This window comes from Xiphophorus hellerii, chromosome 9, assembly GCF_003331165.1.
Source record: "Xiphophorus hellerii strain 12219 chromosome 9, Xiphophorus_hellerii-4.1, whole genome shotgun sequence".
Lineage (NCBI taxonomy): Eukaryota > Metazoa > Chordata > Actinopteri > Cyprinodontiformes > Poeciliidae > Xiphophorus > Xiphophorus hellerii.
Window position 1 is genome coordinate 28,890,426 of NC_045680.1, and position 22,548 is coordinate 28,912,973.

At 41.7% G+C, this 22,548-nt stretch overlaps 2 protein-coding genes across 2 annotated transcripts; one reads left to right on the forward strand and one right to left on the reverse strand.

The window, feature by feature from the left end:
* Positions 1 to 5,955: 5,955 nt before the first annotated feature.
* rpl36 (ribosomal protein L36) lies at positions 5,956 to 8,622 on the reverse strand. Its single transcript, XM_032572572.1, has 4 exons — positions 8,527 to 8,622; positions 7,773 to 7,867; positions 7,521 to 7,655; positions 5,956 to 6,078 (listed from the first exon to the last, which is right to left on the reverse strand). Exons 2-4 carry the CDS (start codon positions 7,863 to 7,865, stop codon positions 5,989 to 5,991), a joined length of 318 nt encoding a protein of 105 aa, XP_032428463.1. The 5' UTR covers positions 7,866 to 7,867; positions 8,527 to 8,622; the 3' UTR covers positions 5,956 to 5,988.
* A 385-nt stretch (positions 8,623 to 9,007) lies between these two features.
* Positions 9,008 to 21,779, forward strand: lmnb2 (lamin B2). Its single transcript, XM_032572548.1, has 13 exons — positions 9,008 to 9,440; positions 10,276 to 10,412; positions 11,581 to 11,737; positions 13,187 to 13,312; positions 15,108 to 15,206; positions 16,113 to 16,184; positions 16,258 to 16,383; positions 16,886 to 17,106; positions 19,167 to 19,404; positions 19,476 to 19,583; positions 20,554 to 20,673; positions 20,781 to 20,861; positions 21,059 to 21,779. Exons 1-13 carry the CDS (start codon positions 9,222 to 9,224, stop codon positions 21,092 to 21,094), a joined length of 1,740 nt encoding a protein of 579 aa, XP_032428439.1. The 5' UTR covers positions 9,008 to 9,221; the 3' UTR covers positions 21,095 to 21,779.
* Positions 21,780 to 22,548: the final 769 nt, after the last annotated feature.

A 22,548-nucleotide genomic window follows, 5' to 3' on the forward strand; every position in this document is an offset into this window, starting at 1 on the left:
CAAGCTATAGCAGCGAGAACGAGCCAATCACAGGCAGAATGTCACAGGTGGGCGGGACGAAATAGATTAACTGGTCATCAGGTTCGACGTCACAACGACGCTGCATTCCTTGGAAAGATAAAATTTGAACTTTAAAATCAGGGTGACTTCATTTTGGGTGGATTTAAAATGTTTCAATCACCAGCCTTTCTAGCTGAAGTCACTGAAACATTACAAAGGGAACAACTAATAAAATATATAACGGACAGAACTCAGTTTTCACATTGAAACCATAAAATGACATAAATTATATTCCCAATTCCTTTGGACATGAATGAACATGCTAATGAAGGTTCCAAAGCAGAAATTCAAACTATTGAGCATTAGACATCAGAGGTTGGACGATTGGATATCAGAGGTGTCCAAACGTTTTGTCAAATGGGCCAAAATTGTCAATTGAAAAATACTTAAGGGCTACAATTAAACTAAAATCAAGCCACCCAATGGAGACACTTGAAATACATAAAACTTCAGAAAATGAAGCTCCGCTGGAGCAGGAGGTCCTGTTAAATCAGTATAGCAGCAGAAAGAGCGGGGGAAGAGCAGCAAAGAGCCTGATTAATAAATATATATATATATATATATATATATATATTGAGTCTCAACATAAAACATGATTACATTCATATTTTTAAAAAATGGAAGGTCCGTGAAGAGGGAATCTTTTTAACCCAACGCCAAAATAATGAGCTGAAAGAACACTGCAGTGACACTGGAAACCTGTCATTGATAAAGGGTGAAGCATACATGAGGACAATGTTTTATTTTAAGAAGCCAATTCTCTTTTTAATATCAATTGAAAAGAGACGGCGTTGTGGAAGTCAGCAGAAAAAGACGAAAATATAATTTGAGTCTTGTTTTATTCTCAATGTCTTCCAATCAAAACCAAAAATAGAATGAAGTAAAATTGTTGGTGCCTTCTCACCTCACCTTCTCCCCTTCACAATAAAAGTATACATTCGGGTGTGAAATATATGCCGTACATTATATACGCCACAGTGTCATCGTTTTTGCTCCATACACCTGTGTCATATTGACTGAATATAATTCCATTCAAAGAAAAACAAGTTTGACCCCGTAACAAGACCATTGGGCTTCAGTTACATGATCAATTAAAGCCGCAAAGGGCGTTGGAGGCCCTTGCAGCGAAGCGCGCCTCCGGCCTCGTGGCAACCGTGGGGGTTCCAGCAACACCACGCTCTTGACACCGCCGACGCTCTCGTGCAGTTCCCGCAGCAGCCCGCCAGGCGACACACACTGATGTCTTCTGCAGCGCTCCCTGACGATGCACAAGCGCAGTCGAACTGAATTGCAATTTCAAGCTATTGGGCTCTTTAGAAGCCAACAAAGGTCAAGCCTAACAAGTTTACTGCAAATAGGATAATACATGTATGATTTAGAACAGTCTTTCTTCCAACAGAAAGAAAGACTGTTCTAACTGCTCAGGGCCGATGTCACCAATTGACCACGTGAATGTGATGAGCTCTGGTCTGTGATGATACAAATGAAGTTTGATGGAGCTGGGAGCTTATGTTGGAAGTTATTCCACCTTGATGTTTCATTGTGAATGGTTAGATTTGTTTATTTTTTTTTACCCCTCCAGGGTTTTGTTTGTGGACTCTAGTGTCCCTTATATGAAAGTAGGCTGACAGGAAAGGGGGAAGGAGAGGGGGGAAGACATGCGGCCACGTCGAGGACTCAAGGCCTCCAAACATAGGTCGAGCTATCCCCTACGCCACCACGAATGGTCAGATTTGAGGTTTGGCCACGCCCACATGCTTTGACTTACGAACATTCCTTTGATAACTTTTGACCTTCAATGCCTCAAGACTGTGCTGACTGAGTTTGAAGCCTAGATCTCAAAAGCTGTAGGATGAGTTCACTCAGATACCATGTCAATAAAAAAGACAAGATGGCGGCTTTGATTCAAAATGGTCGACTTCCTGTTGGGTTTGGACCATGGCTCCAAGAGACTTTTTTGTTGGTCCTGTCAAGATACACATGTGTACCAAGTTTCATAATTCTGGGTTAAAACGTGGCTTGGGGCTGATTTTTAAAAACATTCTAGGGGGCGCTGTGGAGTACTTAGCCCACGCCCAATAGATATTTGACCGGATTCCTGTTGGTGGGTGGACAAGGATTCATCTCAGTTAGTTTGGTGCAGCTGTGATCTTACGTGGGAAAGTTATTCCACCTCTTGATGTTTCATGGTGAATAGCCATATTTTAGGCTTGGCCACCCCCACATGCTTTGACATAGGAAAATTCCTTTGATAACTTTTGACCTTCAAAATCTCAAGTTTGTGCTGACTGAGTTTGAAGCCTGGATCTTGAAAGCTGTAGGAGGAGAAATGGACATGATGGTGGATTTGATCCAAAATGGCTGACTTCCTGTTGGGTTTGGACCATGGCTCCAAGAGAATTTTTAGTAGGTCCTGACAAGATACACATATGTACCAAGTTTCATAATTCTGGGATAAAGCATGGCTTTATTATTTTTTTATATTCTAGGGGGAATTATTAATCCCTCCACAGCGACCTCCCCTCCACCCCCAATACTGTGTGTGGGGGCGGGGGTGGACGGACAAGGATCGATCTCAGTGAGTTTGGTGCAGCGCGGTCGAAACATGAGGAATCTAGAGCCAAACGTATGGCAGAGCAGTGACTTGTCACTTCGCCGCGCCGCCACGGCCACGCCCTCCACTGAAAACTCTTGGCGCTTTAAAGCAAGTGAAACCAACTTGTTATTTGTTATATGACACAAGGTTATCTTGATTAGGTCAAGAGAGCCAGAGATGGAGCTTTCCGTAAAAAAGTCACTTCCTGCTCCGGGGCTTAGATGACATCAGACAATTACGACATAGGATGGTCAGGGATCCAACCAGGATCACTCATGCCAAGTTTGGTGCCAATTGACTGTTTTATGTTAAAGTTATAGCGTTTCGTTTGTTTTGGCAAGTACGCCAAGTTCGCGTACTTCTGGGGGGGAGGCGAGTGGGAGGGGTTATCTACCGAGTTTCAGATCTCTGAGACCTACGCTTTCCCCTATCTTACGTTAAGGGCGCTGTGGAGTAGTTTAGCCACGCCCACTTTATTACACCGGAATCCGAAAATTTTCCTTGGGGGCCAATTTTGGTGAGTTTTTGAATATGATAAAGCCTCCAAAGGCCGCGCGAAGTGGCGGAAAAATAACTTTAAAAAATCGAGAAATCTTGCTAAAACAATGGGCTCTTTGCACCTAAGCTTCCGCGTTCGGGGAAAAGCGGCTCAATCTTTTCCGATCTATTGAAAAAGGCTCTTTACACTCAGTATTTGCAGGGCTTGTCCAAGGTAACAATTAATGATGTACATCGATCCGAAGCCCCAACAAGTAAGCTGGAGAAAGGTTTTAAGATGTACACCTCATTATAGGTTCACAGATACGAAGGTGAGTTTTACTTTAAACTTTGTGGCTAACATTAGCTTTAGCTTATGGTAGTAGGAAATATTCTCTGACATTTTTCTTGTAAAAACGTGCTATTTAAGTATCTAAACATTTTTCATCCATTCTAACGGACAATGTTTTTACCTTATGTTCAAGTATATTACCTGCGTTTATTGTCGTTAGTGTCAGAGACCAAGTAACGGGGATTTTACGGTTCAGGCTTTTTGCTTCTGAAGCATTAGGAAACACAACAAACCCATAGCTTAACAGTAGAGCAGCTCTGGTGTCTTCTAGTTCAGCTGACTGTTCAGGTTCAGAGTTGTTGCTTTTAGAAAAATATGGCCGTGTTCCTTAAGGTCTCCGTGTTATTTCGCTTTATTAGTTTTGCATGCTTCTTGTGAAGCAGGACGGTGTTTACAGCAGTGTGTACAGTTGCTCGGCTGTCTGGCTCTGGTCTCCTCTCTCATTCCCATAAACTCTTTCAGGATGAATACAGAAGTGATTCCATGGAAATAACACAGGAAGCTCCTTTACCTTCTTCTTTAGGCTGAAGAAGTTGATCCGGAGTGAAGTGAAGGCTGTAAACTTTGCTGTGCGGCGTTAGCTTTAACTGGTAGCAACGAGCCACCGTCTTCTTAATTCAGGACCGCTTGGCAATCCATGAAAACTTAAAAGCCCATTATATTAGGAAGACAGCAAAGTGCATAGTATAGTTTTATTTGCGTCTGAAATACAGTCTTTTCTAGCTGTCATAGTAACTCAAAGCGGAAAAAAGAGAGCCGCATTTGCGCATGCGGTTGTGACGTCAGCGCGGCAGGTGCAAAGAGCCCATAGGCCTTGCCTTCGCCAGCGCTTCGCTGCTCGGGCCTAATAATTATCATCCCGGCTCAAACCCACCTGAATCAAATGGCCGGATTTCCTCACCATGCTAACCGGGCACGATAACTCCAGAACCTGCTGAGCACTGCTGATTTAAATCATTAGGTGCAGCTCTGAAGGCTGTAACATGCATGGATGCAACATTTTTCTTTACCAACTCGTTTGAGCAATCTGGGAGACTGCTGCCCTCAAACTTCATTAAGACAGAAGATTAAGACAATGTTACACCAAAATACTTGACAGCTAAAACATTTTTTTTCCCCATTTTTTCTCCGAAAACTTTTTGCGGCGCTAGTGGCTCGTATTTTTTGCGACACTAGGCAGACAGTAGTGATGGGCTATCTGAAGCCAGGCTTCGAGGCTTGTACCCAAGTACCAAGTAATAAGGGGGCGTGTCCGATGAAGCCCCGCTTCGAGGCTTGTGTCGTCTTGTTGAAAACCACGTGACTGGCAACAAACAAGGCCTCGCATTGATTGGTCACGTGACTGCTTCATTTTGCGTGTCGGTTTTCAAAATAAAGGCGTGATGAGCCGCTGCTTCTCGAGTTATTGTATTTGATCGCATCAGGGGAGGATTTGTCTTCAGCAGTGGCCGAAATAAAAGGAACCTTTTATAGTTCATGTGTATTAATGATTTTGATGATGGCACTCATCAAAATGTAATGTTTGTTATTGATTTTCTCAATTGATTATATATTTTATGACATTATATTTGTGTTTTTTATTATGTAAAGCACTTTGAAACTACATGTTGTTCTCCAAATGGTTGTGAATACAGCCCAAAAAATCAATTTCCACTCTGGAAAAATACGTCAGTCTTGCACAGCAGAAACAGACTAAAGCTGTTGGAAGAGTAAAATTCTGGTAAAAATATAAGGGATCAGATCAGAGAGCCAATAGGAATCCAAGAAAAAGAGAACTTTTGAAGAATTTTAGTTTTTAGGAGGCAAATCAAAACTCAAAGAATACTGTCTGCCCCAACAAGCACCGCACTCTGAGTACACTAAAACAAATGTCTGTCAAATCAGTCGATGACATAAGAAAACAGCCACTGACAGTCAACATATACCAGGATTGACTACAAATCATTTTAATAACTAAAAAAGATTAGTTAAATAGGATTTAATTGACTCTCCTGTTACCAAACATGAGTTTGACAAAAAGTTTGTGACAATATTGCATGTACTAATTGTTTTTAAATATGTCTGTCTGAGTGACAAGGCTGTCACAGCTTGGACTGCAGATGTTACTAGTGAGAAATGAATGAACCACCGAGTAAGAAACCTTTGGGCAAAGCAATGGGCCGGAAGCTTCATTGCTTCATGAGGCTTCGTTTGGCCATCACTAGCAGACAGGAAAGAGGGCGAGGAGAGGGGGGAGGACATGCGGTAAAGGTCGCCGGGACCGGGAGTCGAACCCGCGACGAGGACTAAGGCCTCCAAACGTGGAGCGTGCTAACCACAGCACACCCCTGCTAAAACATTTCTATGAAACCTTCAGAATTCCTTGAGTGAAAGCATTAAAGCTTATCACCTGGATAGCACAACCTTTACACAGTGGTTTGATCCAGATCATAGATGCCTCCACCATTAAAAGACAAAAAACAGAAACCAGGAGTTTGTACTGAACAAGCTTTTATTAGGCAAGTTACTCTTTCTTGGCAGCAGCCTTCCTCATGGCTGCCAGGACGTTGCTCAGCTCCTCTCTCTTCCTCTTGGCCCGGATGTGTGTGCCAATCTGAAAATCAAGAGATAATGTTTTTTATTTTTGTACATTATATTTAGTACCGGTATATGAAAAACAACATTCTCCATGACATTTTTTTGTTTAAGGTCAGGATCAGGACATTTGGATTTCTGAAGTCTAAACAAGTAATTGTTTTAGAAAATGATTCTATGCTGGTCAAAAGAGAAGATTACAATTCTTGTCATTTTCTGAAAGGCCACAATTTATAATGGCTTTGATAGGTTCATTTACATCTCAGTTAACTGGAGGAATAAGTTGGGATGCATTTTAACAGGCAACACACCCCAGACACACAGCTTCATAAAAACAGCTTCATATCTGTTGAGAATTAAACACTTATGGGTCTCTGCAAGTCTGCTACCTCCTTGGGTCCCCTTCCAAGATATCTGAGGTGTCATCTGCATGTGAAGTATCAATCAATCTTTATTTGCACAGGACTATTGCACACTGGAGAGTAACCAAATAAAATAGGCAAAATGGTGAAGTAAAAATAATGACAATAAAATAAGCAGTAAAAGCAGCAGCCAGCACACTGCTCAGGTCAGATGGGTTATGTGTCTCAGTGATGGAGATTCTGGGGTCAATAAAGCTCAGAGGAAAAGCTAAAGGCCTCCTAAAGATGCTACAGTGCATCCCCAAAGTCTTCACAGCACTTCACATTTTCCACATTTTGTTTATTCCAAATTGTATTAATATCTTTCCTTCAAATTCTACAGAAATGTTGTGTTTCCACTGGTACGTTGCACTCTAGCCGGTTAATGTGCGGCTCAGTTCTACCCCAGAGACACTGTACTCTGTAAGAAGTGAATGATGTGTAGGGAAAGAATGGACTGTTTTCTGCTTCACTGATAACCATCACAACTAAAACACACACACACTACAACCAGGAAAATGAAGGCACTAAGGCAGGCAAAAGTACCTAAAAACAAAATGTAAAGAGTTTCATTTCTCTAATCAAATTTTCTTCATGCATATTTGAAATAGTTTATAAACAGAAAGGTAATGCGGTAATACAGGTGGTCCAACAAATACACACCTGGCTTATCAGAGAAGAGTACACTGCTAAAACAGCTGGGACTGTACATGAGCAGATGTGCAAAAATAAACTGCTCTATATATGATGTCAAACATGACCTTAAGATCCAGTGATGCCACAGTAGTGAATCTACATTGTTGGCTGAATTTCAAACCAAAATTAAGACAAACAACACTGATAACAAAATGACAAAAATGGTCTAAACACTATTGGTATAAAATCAAGAGTGCCCTTACTGTTATCATCTAAATAGATAGCACGTAAAATTCTGAATTGGAACATTTATGATATTGATGAAGTGTCTTTTAGGAATGTAGGTGACAAAAATGAAAAAAAAACGAAGAAAAGACAACATTACTGCTGTCATGTCTGAAGCAGCCAGGACAGCCCTTCTCACCCTCTTCTTGATGAACTTCAGAGCTCTCTTGTCCTTGGACACCTTCAGCAGCTCCATTGCTCGCCTCTCATACGGAGCAAAGCCACAAACTTCACGGATCGTGTCCCGAATAAACTTGCTGTGTTTGGTCAAACGCTGCAACGTAACACCCAACTGTCAACTTCAAACTAAATCAAAAGCATATTTATGGAAAAGTATAGCTTTTAAAAATTTAACATGGCCTGCTTCGTATGCAGAGAAGCAGATACTTACCCCGCGTCTGCGGCTGTGTTTTGGAGCAGTAACATTTTTGGTTACTGGATGACCTTTGTTGAGGCCAACAGCCATGGGATAACGAATAGCCATGTCTGCAAAAGACCACGTGGAAACATCAAAATAAAACACTTAATGAGGGAAAGGACAGCGCTAAACATGAGCCAAATATAGTCGAGCAGCTTGTGGTATATGCTATGTGGTTTCTAAAGAAAAATAACCGACTCACCGTTTTGATGCACTAGTTTTAATGTCACAACTCTAATGGAAGTCAGATTTGTGACATACTCTACTTCACTGTCTGCCTCTTATCACCTCAGCATCCGTAATGAACTACAGGTAGCAGTAGAAACACGCTACTGGGCCTGTGTTCATTATCTCATGCCGTGTCCAAAGTCAAAGTTCCTAACACGCGTCGACAATGTGAGTTAATTCAACTGAACACCAAAGAGTCATGTTTTCCGATTAGCCTCTTTACTCGACACCTGTTCATATGGGTTTAATTTGAACCTCAAATAATTCTGAGAGATCCCTCTGTTAGAGACTTGCTGTCCCTGTATGCTAGCCAAGCGCTACCGAATATAGTGCCAAGTTAAAAAGCTAACGCTTCCTGAAATATTACGGTGCAATATTACACAGAAATAAATAACAGAGTTCATGATTGTGTTTGAACAAAACGGATAAACAAAAAAGGGAAGGATGGCAAAGATTTGAATAAGATTCTAGCCACTACTCAGGCATTACAGTAACTTACCTGCTGTCTAGAATGGCGCTCAAACCGGAAGGACTGGTGATTGGAAAAGGCGGGGCATAAGTGGGCTCCCGTAGGGAAGCAGTAATATTAGCGCCCCCCGGTGGCTTGGAAGTACCATGGGATATCGGCGAGTTTCAAAACCCGTAAAAATATGTTTTTCTTTACCAACAATTAGAGGAACGTGTTGTTTCTATGTAGGAACAAAATTCCATATATTCCCACAGACAATAAAGTCATGTTGTAATTTAAATGTCACACTTAGAAGAGTTGGGGAAGCTTCTGCTATATATGTGGAAATATAAATATTATGCTGTATATTATATTACAGCTCCTTAAATCTATTACTTATTGAGATTTTGGGGGGAAACAGGGATTCCACCTCCAGTGCACACATAGTTCAATAAACAGAAAAAAATTATATATTTTTATAAAGATATTTTTGGCGCCTCATTTTTTCTCCCATCATACCTTGTAAAACCGGAAACGCCCTCTGCTTTTGGCGGGGTGTCAGCCATCTTGGAATCACATCACCGTGTGGAGCGAGGCTTTCCTGTTTCACGCTGCTGCAGCTCATTGATTGCTTTTCTTTGGTTCATCTAGAAAAACCGTTCCTCAGATTCCAACTGAAACCAGCAGACAACGCTCGGTTTTCTGTCTTTTAACTTCGTAGTGAAGCAAACTCAGGATTGATCGCCATGGCGACTGTTCGCGTTACTCCAAGCCGAGAAACTGGTCGGCCAGCGGCCTCTACGCCTCTGTCCCCCACCAGGATATCCCGCCTACAGGAGAAACAAGACCTGCAGCACCTCAACGACCGGTTGGCCGTTTACATTGACCGTGTCCGGTCGCTGGAGCTGGAGAATGACCGATTGATGGTCAAGGTGTCTGAGAAGGAGGAGGTTACTACCAGAGAGGTGGGTGTAAGGAAGCTACCGCTGCCCGCGGCTTTGCTTTGACAAAACAGCTGAATGAGAAGCAAAGAGGCGCGATTAACTTGTAACTGTCGGTTAGAGGGGAGCGTTGGTCGGATGCAGGATTGGCTGGATCTTTGTGGTGCTATTGATCAGGAAATCCAACTGGTCCTCAAACAGAACTGTTGGTCATTGTGCCCAGTTGCTGCTCCTGATTTCAGCCTTAGTGATCACCATGAGAACGGGGACCGAGTGAGCTTGGTGTTTTATCAATGAGAGCCAGCCTGCCCACTCTAACGGGGATTTAACAAACTTCAACAAATCTAGTAACAAGTAATGCTGTAAAACTAAAATAAATTGTGGAGGTGTTTATTGTTTACCTTCAGTTACCATGGACACATTGGTTTGCTATTTGCAAATATATCTCTTATAATGATCAGCAGACTGGTTCTTGTTGAACAGGTTGCATAGTTGTGTTGTTAATGGTGGACACAGTGGGTCCTTTGCTCCTGTCAGGCTGCCTGTAGAGGTGCCTGAGCTAAAGGGAGAGACCTGCTGGTGTCCTCCAGAGAGGATGAAGGGTTTCCTGGGAGGATGGATGGACTCATGGTCAGCTGACTCCAGCATGCACCACAGAATGCTGGCCTATAGTTCGGTTGGTCGGAGAATTTCAAATAAAGTTTCACATTCATGTTTAGAATTTCTCTACAAAGACATGAAAGTGTTATTGGGAGTTATTGATTAAACATAACTCCCATTTTACCTTATCTCATCCGTTCTATTCCTGGTAGATTTGCCTGACAGAGCTGCTTCACTGCTGCTGTTTTCTGTGCTTTAGGTAACAGGCTTGAAGGCTCTGTATGAGGCAGAGCTGGCTGATGCTCGGCGGGTTCTGGATGAAACGGCTAAAGACAGAGCCAGGCTTCAGATCGACCTGGGGAAGGTCCAGGCTGACCTGGATGAAGCCACCCGGAGGCAAGTGAAGACCTGCTGCAGCGTCCTAAGGGAAGACATGCAGTAACACTGGGGAATAATGTGATGATTGTATGGCTTGTGATAAAGACATATCTGAACAGTGTTGTCTTCCTGCTCTGGTATATTCCAAAAACAGAGTCCATGCAGTTTATCTAGTAACTCTTATCTTTGTCCCAACAATCTGGTAGAACTGAAAAAGTTGCATCTGCTGTTTGAGAGATCCAGATGCCCTATAAACATATTCTGCTGTATTAAACAGTGAGCAGCACCAAATACACGTACAGCTCCAAAAATAAGAATATTTTGAAAACGTATTTGCTGTTCCTCATATTAGAAGTGAAAATTCATCACAGTGCATTTATTTCAAGCTTTTATTTCTTGCAATTTTGATCCTTATGACTTAGAGAATGAAAATGTAATTTGTTTATATTAGAGCTACAGCTAATGATTATTGTAGTAATAGTTTATTCTGATGATGAGTCAATTAATCAGATAAAAAATTGGCTGCACATTAGGTAGATTTCTTATTTAACTACTTTATAATGCTAAAAATACTTGCAAACGCAAATAAACAAATAATGTAATTCCTCTTTTTAATGAAACAATAAACAATTTATTTTCTAAAATGCAATAGCAGCATTCCAACATGTGAAAACCTCAGCTCTTTCTGCTGGACTGAACATAGTGTAGAGCTGACATGGGGATTATTTTTTTTGGATTAACTCAACTGGACAGCCTAATAAGAGATTATATTTATTCATTCATGTATTTTACAAAATTGGAACCAGGTGAAGCTAAAATTGCTACTGGAGGAGTTCTGGGTCTAACATATTAACAGACGATGTTTTTATTCTAACTGAAAACATTTTATTTTTTTAATAGTTTTGGCTTACTAACTGCTCTGACTGGATTGTTTCAGCAAATTTTCTTTTTTGAGTCTGTATAGTCCAACCAACAATTAACTAATTACTAAATTAGGCAATGATTAACTACACTAATGTGTTGACTTTATACATAAACTAGGGCTTCAGCCAAAGTATATCTGTATGCATGGTGACACTGTGTGCAGCTCTGTTTGAGTTGATTGTGAACATTTGAGCGTTCTGAGTGAAGGTCTGTGTGAGCAGAGGAAGTTATCTTTAACACCCTTTTTTTTTTTTGCTCTCAGTTCCAAAAAGAAGGACAGCGATCTGGCTGCAGCACTGTCCAGGGCCAACGGGCTGGAAGGGCAGCTGAATAAGAGCGAAGCAACTCTTGCCACTGCTTTGAGTCAGAACGCTGCACTCATTTCAGAACTTGCTGATGTAAAGAACCAGCTGGTGAAGGTAGGTACTATATGGGTCTCTGCTAATAACAGTTATGGAGTAAAACTAGAGAGTGGTGAGCTGATTGACAGCGGGGGCCCAAGCCTCCAGGTAGGTTCTGGTCTGGTCTGGTAGATGCTCTCTCTCTCTAGCCTTCTTGGAATGGCCGCTCTCCTCGTTTCAGTGGAACATTCTGGGACTTCAGTCATCAAATTGCTCAGAGGATCTAAGAGCTCATGACACCTACCTTGTTCTGTGAGACTTCATCATGGCCACATTGACAAATGTTTGAGCCAGAACTTTAATGTAATTTTTATTTTATATAATTTTTTTTATTACACTGAGTTTTTTCTGTGTTATTGGAGTCTCATTGAAAATGAATTACGTGTATAAAGTTGAAAAACTCCAATAAATGTTTGCAGTTCCATCTCCAGATTGACCACTAAGGGTTGTGTGTCTGAGTGAGTTGGTTTTATCTACCTGAACCAGGGGCGAGCCCATCTGTAGCCAACAGGAAAAGTCAATGCTGGTAGCCAACATTCAACCCAAGGGGAGCAGCATTGAGATGGTTTTAGACTAAATATTTAAGAAGGAAGGGCTGCACAATGGTTGGTAGCACTGTTGTCTTGCAGAAAGAAGGTCCTGAGTTCGATTCCCAGCCTGGGGTCTTTCTGCATGGAGTTTGCATGTTCTCCCTGTGTATGCATGGATTCTCTCCGGGTACCCCGGCTTCCTCCCACAGTCCAAAAACATGCATGACTGTTAGGTTAATTGGTTTCTCTAAATTCTCCCTAGATGTGAGTGTGTGTGTGCATGGTTGTGTGTCCCGTCTCTGTGTTGCCCTGCGACAGACTGGCGACCTGTCCAGGGTGTACCCTGCCTCTCGCCCTGAACGTTAGCTAGAGATAGACACCAGCACCCCTCCTGACCCCACTAGGAACAAGGATGTACGGATAATGGATGGATGGATGGATTTAAGAAGGAAACAAATTTATACAAAAATGTCACTGAAACAAAAGATAGAACCCTTAAGGTCCAATTGGCATAATTTATCTGTAAAAAAAAGTCTGATTTAGGCTAATTCTTGTTTAAAATGTTGAACAACCAGCCAGTCAAATTGCATGAATGAGGTCAGGAAATATCTAAAGTAGAACTGAAAAAAAATCCATCCAGTTAGGAGTCAAAAATACTAAGAGGAAGTAAGTACTTCATCCTGTGTATTACCATAGTTACCCAGTCCACACTAATATGTCATAATCATAGAACAATATAGAACACTAGTCATCTAGTGTAAGCTAGCTAGAACTAAATTTTTCTTCTGCTTTTCCTACCGGACCAACCCCCATCTGTTTTCACTAGAACTTAATGATTCATCAACACTCCTCTCTAGTCTCTAGCCCTCTACTGTTGGGCAACAGTTTTTTTTTTAAACTTTTCACCTATAAAAATGCTGAATGTTGTGTCATGCAGGCTGAAGATAGCCATGCTGTGGCCAAGCGGCAGCTGGAGGCAGAGACCCTGATGCGTGTGGACCTGGAGAATCGCTGTCAGTCGCTCAGTGAGGAGCTGGAGTTCAGAAAAAACATGTTTGAAGAGGTAAGTGTGAGCAGCACTAGTTCACGTTTTCTTCTTATTTAAACCATATTTGTTTTTAACAAGTGAAAGCAACAAACTAAACAAAAGTTTAGGTACAGAAAGCAGAATGAACTAGATTTTCTGCATCAGTGACAGAATCCAGAAATTAAGACTTGTTTAAAACATCTAGCAGCATCTAGATAAGAACTGTCAATTGGTTAGGCCTATCACAATAAACAATAAATCAATTAAATGCATGAGAAATTGAAACAAGCTTAATAATTTCCATCTCCATAATTTATCATTTTCTCTTTTTACCAAAAACTGGATTACAAAAGTCTTCAGTCTGGTGTTTTGGTCTCAACTAGCTGTTTTTTTTATTTTTTTATTTTTTTTTTATAAAGGACAATTTTAAAAAGACTTCATAATTCATTTTATTTGTTGTTTTGTTTATTTATTTTGGACATTAAACACATCTTACAGTTCCAGAATCTAAAGTTTATTGATCTTTGAGAATGTGTTTGTCCATTATTATATCATTCAAATCAAATGAAATCAAATTTTATTTGTATAGCACATTTCAGCAGCAAGGCATTTCAAAGTGCTTTACATCATTACAAACACAGAAACACAATGTAACATAGAATCAACAATCAAAACAGGACATTAAGTAAAGTTCCATCAATAAATTTGTAATTGATTACATTTCAAATACAATTCTAAACAGGTGGGTTTTTAGTCGAGATTTAAAAGAAGTCAGTGTTTTACAGTTTTCTGAAAGTTTGTTCCAGATTTGTGGTGCATAGATGCTGAATGTTGCTTCTCCTCGTTTGGTTCTGGTTCTGGGGATGCAGAGCAGAACCAGAACCAGAACCTGAGAGGTCTGGAAGGTTGATACAATAACAGCAGATCTTTAATGTATTGTGGTGCTAAGCCGTTCAGTGATTTGTAAACTAACAACAGTATTTTAAAGTCTATTCTTTGAGCTACAGGGAGCCAGTGGAGGGACTTTAAAACTGGTGTTATGTGCTCTATCTTCCTGGTTTTAGTGAGAACGCGAGCAGCAGCGTTCTGAATCAGCTGCAGCTGTTTGATTGTTTTGTTGGACAGACCTGTGAAGACGCTGTTGCAATAATCAATACTACTGAAGATGAACGCATGGATGAGTTTCTCTAGATCTTGCTGAGACATTAGTCCTTTAATCCTGGAAAAATCCATTACTATTACATTACTTGAAAATGGTCTTAAAACAATCCTATCGTTTATTTACCACAGCTGTGTTAGATTATCTAATAGCAGCGGTAGCTAGTCTTCCAAAATAAACATCAAGCCTCTGTGTATAATGTATCCAACACACAGAGTGAGGGAAAAAAAAGTGGTTTTGAGTCATTCTTTAATGGATTTTCTGCGTTATTTTTACCTTTGCTTTGGCGCCATGCACTAAATTAATAATACCTGCATCTCCAGGTTTCATTTGGTCAACAGAATCGCAGCAGCGTGGCTATAGATGGCAAATAAAAGTATTTTTGTCCTTGAGCATTGTGGGCATGAGCAACATTTCCTGATGCAAACATGCAGGGAGATCACAGAGAAATTCAATTAAAAGGATTCCAGATTTTATAATAGTTAATTTGTCTAGTCAAAAAGCAGTGTAAAAATAAGAAGCGAACTATAGAAGTGGATGGAACCTGCTCACAGCAGACCCATGGCTCCTGACAACATAATGGCTATGGATTCAAGCTCCAACATTGCAGTCATATTGTAAAATGAAATTAATACTCTAGAATCAGGCGTCTGACAGTGTGTGTCCCTTCAGGAGATGCGTGAGAGCCGCCACCGCCAGGAGCAGAGGATCGTGGAGGTGGACTCTGGAGTCAGGCAGGACTACGAGTCTAAACTGGCGCAGGCTCTGCAGGTAAGCACCTGGAGTAGAGAGGGAACGAAACATTTAGGGAAGAACTCTAGTGAACAACTTTTTAGAACTATTTTCATGTTCTGTCTCACAAAACGTCTCCCATGACTGCTGCTGATTTTCTCATTACATTCTTACTAAACAACTTCCCAATGGAAATCAATAAAGTATATTCTATTCTATTTTATTGAAACAGTCAGAGCTTAGGACGACTGTGTCTGAGGATAGCAGCAGCAGCGGAAGAAGCTCTTGTTAGGGGAACTGTGTGGCAGACGTTTCCTTCCTTAGACATTTTTCAGTTGCCAGGGAAGCGACCTTATAAGTGATCACTGGTGTTAACCCCTTCTAGAGGTTTGAACATGGAGTTCACAAGGTGATGATTGCCTGCTGTAGCCCATGATCCCACCCTGACCCCCAGCTGCTGACCAGAGCTTCTGCAAATCTCTGAAAATCAGACTGTGAGAGTCTGCATGGTTAACAACAGCCCCCCTCCCCCCCACTGCCACCCCCTTAGTGACTCTGTCTTTATATTTGGTGACATTTTAGACAAAGAAAAACAGCTTTGCAGCATTTCCGTGTATGAACAGTGAACAGCAGCAGCTCTGGTAAAACCTGAGAGAGGAAACATGATGAGGAGGAATGACGTGGGCTCAGTGAGGTTGTTTGGTTGTTTATACCACTGCTTAATTTTCCCATCAATGCTGGACCTCTTTTACTCCATAATGACTCTCAAACTGAGCTGCTGGTTAAATGCTGAAGCGTTGCAATTAGCTGCAGGTCTGAGCAGACTGTTGGAACAGAACGCTGAGCTGACTCCCAACTAATACAACAGTGTAGGACGAGGAGTTTGGTAGTGAAACGTGTTAACGTGCAGAACCTCAAGGCAGCGTGTTTGTGTGATTTGTCTAGGACCTGAGGAAGCAGCATGACGAGCAGATTTCTCTCTATAAGGAGGAACTGGAGCAAACCTTTAAGGCAAAGGTAACGTAGCAGTCAGCGTTCAGCCTGCTCAGTGGAGTCCTGAGCCCCAGTGTTGGTGTTGGTCTGCTTCCAGCTGGAAAATGCCAAGATGTCGTCAGAGATCAACGACAAGGCCATGGGCGCGGCCCGCGAGGAGCTGCAGGAATCCCGAACCCGAATGGAGAGCCTGGGCTACCAGCTGGCCGCACTGCAGAAACAGGTACGCTTCACCTCCACACACACACACACACACACACTCACCCCCACACACACACACATACACAGTGTATCCCCTTGTGGGGACCAGGATTCGGTCCCCATAATGTAGTATGTGTCAGGAAAATCGTCCCCACAAGGTATTACAAACAAACGCACACACACATTCAAACACACATACATGTTTGCGTGGCTATCTCTGTGGGGACTTTCCATTAATTTCTACTGCCTACACCTTACCCTTATCCTAACCCTAACCATTACATACCTCACCAAGACTTAATTCACACCTTAGTCCTAAATCTAACCCCTGACCCAAAAACAGCATTTCCCATTGTGGGGACCAGGCTTCGGTACCCACAAGTAGCAGTGGGTCCCCACAATGTAGTATGTGTCAGGAAAATGGTCCCCACAAGGTATTAGAAACAAACGCACACACATTGCAACAGGCCAGCGATGGGTTCTCCTCCCAGGCTGCGGTGTTGAGGAACCGGCTGTGCTTGCAGGTGTCGGCCTCAGAGGACCGCATCAGAGAGCTGGAGGACATCCTGTCTGCAGAGCGCGACAAGCACCGGCGTGCTGTTGAGGCCAAGGAGCAGGAGATGACCGAGCTGAGAGAGAGAATGAACGCTCAGCTCAGCGAATACCAGGAGCTGCTGGACGTCAAGCTGGCTCTGGACATGGAGATCAATGCATACAGGAAGCTTCTGGAGGGAGAAGAGCACAGGTACTGGAATACACAATATCTGCAAAAAAAGATTATTCCTCCAGGAAGAAACAAATGGCTTCTATCTGAATATTTGGCCTAAAGGGACTGAGAGGCTGCAGCAGCTCACCACTGCTTCATGCTGGATGAGCTCACTTCCTGTTTGGCTCACCAGAAACCCATCTGATCTTCCTCTGCAAAGGTCTGGCAGTTCTGCCAGTTCAATTTCTCTCTGCCCCCCTTGTTACTAGGCCTGTCGCGATAAACAATAAATCAATTAATCGCACGATAAATTAAAACTATCGACCTCATTTTAATTATCAGCTTTATCGTTTCTTCCGGCCTTTTTCTCTTTCTGTTGATGACCCTGAATGAAAAAGGGCCCAACTCCGGTGCTCTCCACTGACTCCTCCCCTCCTAATTTCCTTAGTGTAAAGCCCAGCGCACACTACACGATCTTAGAGCTGTCGGCCGATTGTCGGCCCATTTTCAAAACCTGAGACCACAAACTAGTAGACAGAAATCCTTGGTATAACGGTTCGATCGGGTTCGTTCCTGCTGTGTGGTGTCCAACAATGGGCACAAAATAATGGCTACAAGTCCAGTGAACTAATTTTAAAACCAGCATTAATCAATGTTTTACTACAATCTATCTGCAATGCATGTGGCTTGTTTCAGCGTAAAGTCCTGACTGAATGAAAATCATTAGAACCTATTTATGTCACGTTAAAGAAGAACAGCTGAAAAGTTACCGGGTTTATCAACTGCGGTAGCAATTTCACTCCAACTCCTCCCCTTGTCATTTCTATATTCTTTGCACAAAATGTTGAATAAACATTAATGTTGTTTCCACGTATCATCTCCAATGTCCGCTGGACTTCGGGTTGCCAGGTGTCAGCTGTTTGGGATTCCACTCTGTAATTTCCCCTCAGAAAGCAGGAGGGGAATCTGCGCTTTCTGATTGGCTACCTGTTACATTCAACAGGCTGTCTTAACTCTCCCAGTCGGGGAAAACCTCTGATTTAGATCGAGTGGCCACAACTATCTACCGTAACACACCGTAAACTACAGGATGATTGGTTACGAAATCGCAAGCGACAATCTGAGAGAACGGCCAACGTTCTAAGATTGTCGTAAGGGGAAAATCGGAGCAAAAAATCATGTAGTGTGAACTATTGCATCAGATAGTCGATGTGCCCATCTTCTCTATTTAAATCTAATTATTACCGAAGGGCAATATAATATACAGACTTCATAATCTGCACTCTTTTGGTTGAATGCAGTATTTATTTCCACTTTGGCTTTATGTTGTTTAGTTTTTATTCAAGTACATTTTCTGTTAATGGAGACTGAGAATTCATTTTATTTCTGTTTTTGGTTTTGTTTATTTTGTTGATCAGTTCCAGTGTTAAGTGTTCTTATAATAAAGTGCATCTTTCTTTGGCAGGAAATCGCATGCATTATTATGTAATTTCCATTAAATAAATGTAAAAAGGTCTTCAAACAATATTATTGTTTAATTATCGCAATAATTTTTGAGACAATCGCTCAGCAAAATTTGTTATTGTGACAGGCCTACTCATTACTCCTCTTGGCTGCACATGCTCAGTTAACTACAGTACAGTCACCCCACTGTTGCCAACTTAGGGATTTTTAGCTGTATTTAAATTATTGAGCTTGTTTTAATTTATCCTGCGATTAATTGATTTATTGCGACAGGCCCAGCCCCACCCAGCTCTGTCTGAGTGATTCTCATGGGTGTTTGTGGATTTCACAGAGCAGAATAACTGAACACAAGTGTTCACTGGAAGAGGCTAAGACATTCCTCATGTGACCTCTGACCTCTGGGTTTTGGTGGTCCTGTGGGAGTTCTGCTCAGAGGCCTCTTCTGACGTTCCTGGGGGCTCCTGGTGCATGATGGGATTGAAAGCTGCAGGGCCGACCAGGGTCATCAGAGTCAGCAGAAGGAAACATTAGGATTGAAAACTAACAACTTTTATGACTATAGGTGGTTTAATTGGTGACAAATGTTTTTGGTCTGCTGTGATTATTAAATAATAAACCATCATGCTTTTGTTCAGACTGAAACTGTCCCCAACTCCATCGGCCCAAGTTACAGTTTCCAGGATATCGGGCTCGTCCTCTTCCCGTTCCTCCAAGAGGAAGCGAGGCGAGGTGGAGGCAGCCGACCTGTCGGAGTTGGCCAAGGGAGACGAGCAGCTGCTGGTGTCTGAGGAGGCCACGGCCAGCGGCGCCGTCACCATATCACCCACCGACATGGACGGAAATGCCGTCACACTCAACAACCAGAGTGAACAGGTGGGTTCCTGACACAGGATAGACCCACTGGGTAAGCGGTCGGGGCTTCACTGACACCTGGTGTGTTGCAGGACCAGCCTCTGGGCAACTGGAGGCTGAAGAGGCAGGTTGATGATGGAGAGGAGGTCATCTACAAGTTTTCCCCAAAGTTTGTTCTGAAGGCTGGCCAGTCCGTCACGGTGAGCTGAGCTGAGCTGAACATGCTCAATTAGGAAGACAAAATGTTTCTCTGCCTGCTGTAGGCTGAGGAAACTGCTAGTAAACACAGAAGATCCAAACTAACCATTTTCCTAGTTTAAGGAAAAATTCAGATTCATAAACCACATGAACAAATGTGCCCACAGGCCTATCACCATATCGCATTCTGCTGGACCATAAATTGCCCCAGAAGTTGTTGCAATAAATAATAATATGATTTGGAGACTATTTTCAAGTAATAGAATGGCAATGGCATAATATTGCAACAACACATTCTCAAAGATGAATAAACCCTAAATCCTAATAAACATTTCACACTGGAACTGGAAGATGTGCTAAATATATTAAATATATTAGGATATACAGTACAGACCAAAAGTTTGGAAACACCTTCTCATTGAATTCAATGAGAAAGTGTGTCCAAACTTTTGGTCTGTACTGTATATTTAGGATTAGGATATCTGTTGATTAGTCTGTTTCAAATTAATAAGCAGAAACTACAAATAAAACAAATTATGTGTCTGTAAAAAAAAAAGTCCTTCAAAAGATCGGCCAGTTGAGACCAAAACACCAGACTGAAGTATTTTATCATCCAGTTTTTGGTAGAAAGAGAGAAACCATCATGCAAACAAAAATGATTGAGTTTGTTTTATTTTATTATGTGATTAATTGATTTGTTGCAACAGGCCTATGTACCCATAATACAATATTCTGCTATGCAATTTCTGCATAATGGAAGGAGAAACAGGTTTTGTTTGGTTTTGAATCTGAAATAAACATGGAGTTAATTATCCATCTCTGAAATTACATTAAAACAGCCAGTAAATAGAAAAGAATAGTGATTAACCAAACATGTCTGTCTGTAGCCAGCAGTGGCTTTCCTGTTTAAAATTAAACACAACCCACCCAAGTAAACCATAATAGTGCACACATTGGTGGTTCTGCCCACAGGTGTGGTCTGCTGATGCAGGTGTGGCTCACAGCCCACCCACTGACCTGCTGTGGAAAAGCCAAGCTTCCTGGGGAACAGGAAGTGTCATCATCACCTCTCTGACCAACGTGGATGGCGAGGTAAAGATGTCCGACCCACCTCATGATTTCCATTTACTTCCTAAAGTGTGCTGGCAGTGTGTGCCGATGACAAACCAAGGGTCTTCATTGTTGTGTTGACTGAGCAGGAGGTCGCCCGCCGCAGCGTCACCAAGACTCAGGTGGAGGTTGAGAACGGAGATGGGACTGAAGAGGAAATGGCTCAGAAGGTGATTCTGTAAAATGCGAAGCCTAAATGTGTTGCATGCAGAGCCTGGTAGCCTTGGTAACCTTGGCTCTGAAGTGTGACCTGTTTCATTATTAATTTTTTGTTGTGGATTTTTTGTTTGCTACTTTTTCATCTTTTCTGACTTAATATTTCTGTTCTGTTTTCAATAAATGGACATCTTTGTGTTTTCCTCAACAGGTCAAAGTGTCATCTAGAGAGTGCACCATCATGTGAAGTCCTCTGGTGATATTAAAGCCTTGGAGCTTCTCATCTCTTTACTCACTTTTTTATATGTATTTTTTTATTGAAAGACACTCAGATGTTGTTTATCATCTGATGATGTTTTTGTTGGTCCAAGAAATCCTCCTCCGTATAGAAATGAGGTTTCTCTTCGACAGAATATAACCAGTAAAACCAGTGGGTCCAGAAGCAGTGTTCCAGTTGAACATCCCCTCATTAATTTCAGATTTAGTCCTAAATGAGTGAACATATTATTTTTAATGATTCTTTTTTGATCCTCTACAACTGACAGGAGGTCGAAACCTAAAAGACGAGCTGAGCTCAGCTCAGCTCAGCTCAGAGTTTTTCCTTTGAAAACATTTCCTTTCATCTCTTAAACACAAACACTTTTTAGATTTACATAAGTTAGAAGGAGGACAGATGGAATAATGCATAATGCTGTTTGCAGGGATTTGTCAGGTTAACATTTCCCTGCCATCAGTCCTCAATACATCCCTCTGTTATCTTTATTCTGTTACTTTTTCTGTCATTTATCCCAAATATAAATCAGTTCATTAGATGATCACCAAATCCAACATTTCTGTATGGAAATGCTTTTTAAGGTTTAGAATCTTGATATTAAAGCATGTATACCAATTCCAACTGGTGATAAATATAGATTTCTGCATATGGACAAACAGCTGGCGTAGAGTTGATCTTATTTAAACTCCATGTTAGTTTGAAATGAAAATGTCCAGAATGTATTTGCTGCCATTGACTGGTTTGTAGTGAGAGAAATGTATCCAGTGTGTGTTTATTTGGCTACATAGGAGCATGTGAAACACTAGGAGGAATGTTTGCCAGTTGTCAGTACAGGAACACGCAAATGGTTTTTTTTGTGTGTTTTTTTTTAATAATTAGGCCCGAGCAGCAAAGCGCTGCGAAGGCCTATTGTATCTGTACTGTTTATTATTTGTTTTAATAATTTTTCTAAAATCAGCTTTTTTTGCCCAGTTCTTAAGAGCACATGGGATGAAAGCAAGTACAGATTTTAAAACTCATATTTTCAGAATAAAGTTACTCGCAGCCATACCTGATTAACTTTATTACTCGTGTAATAAAGTTACTCATGTAACTTTACCAGGCGGCTCCCCCTTCAGCCCCCTGGTAAAGGGGGAGCTATATGTTGATCCTCTGGTTGCTATGGAGATAAAAACAGACAGTAAAATTCTGACCTGTTGCCTCCTCTTCCTCACATCAGCTCTTCCCTTCATCTCCAGTTTAGCAGTTTGTGTACCTTCAGGCCAGCTTAAGTCACTAACCATGATCACATGTAAGCTTTCTGTAGCTCACTATGCTGTTGAACTGGGAGCAATGGGACTGTGCATTTCCACTGTACATTCTCTGAACTTTGGGCTCACAGTAAGAGGCAGCCATGTTGGCCCCATGACACTAAGAGCATTTAGGAA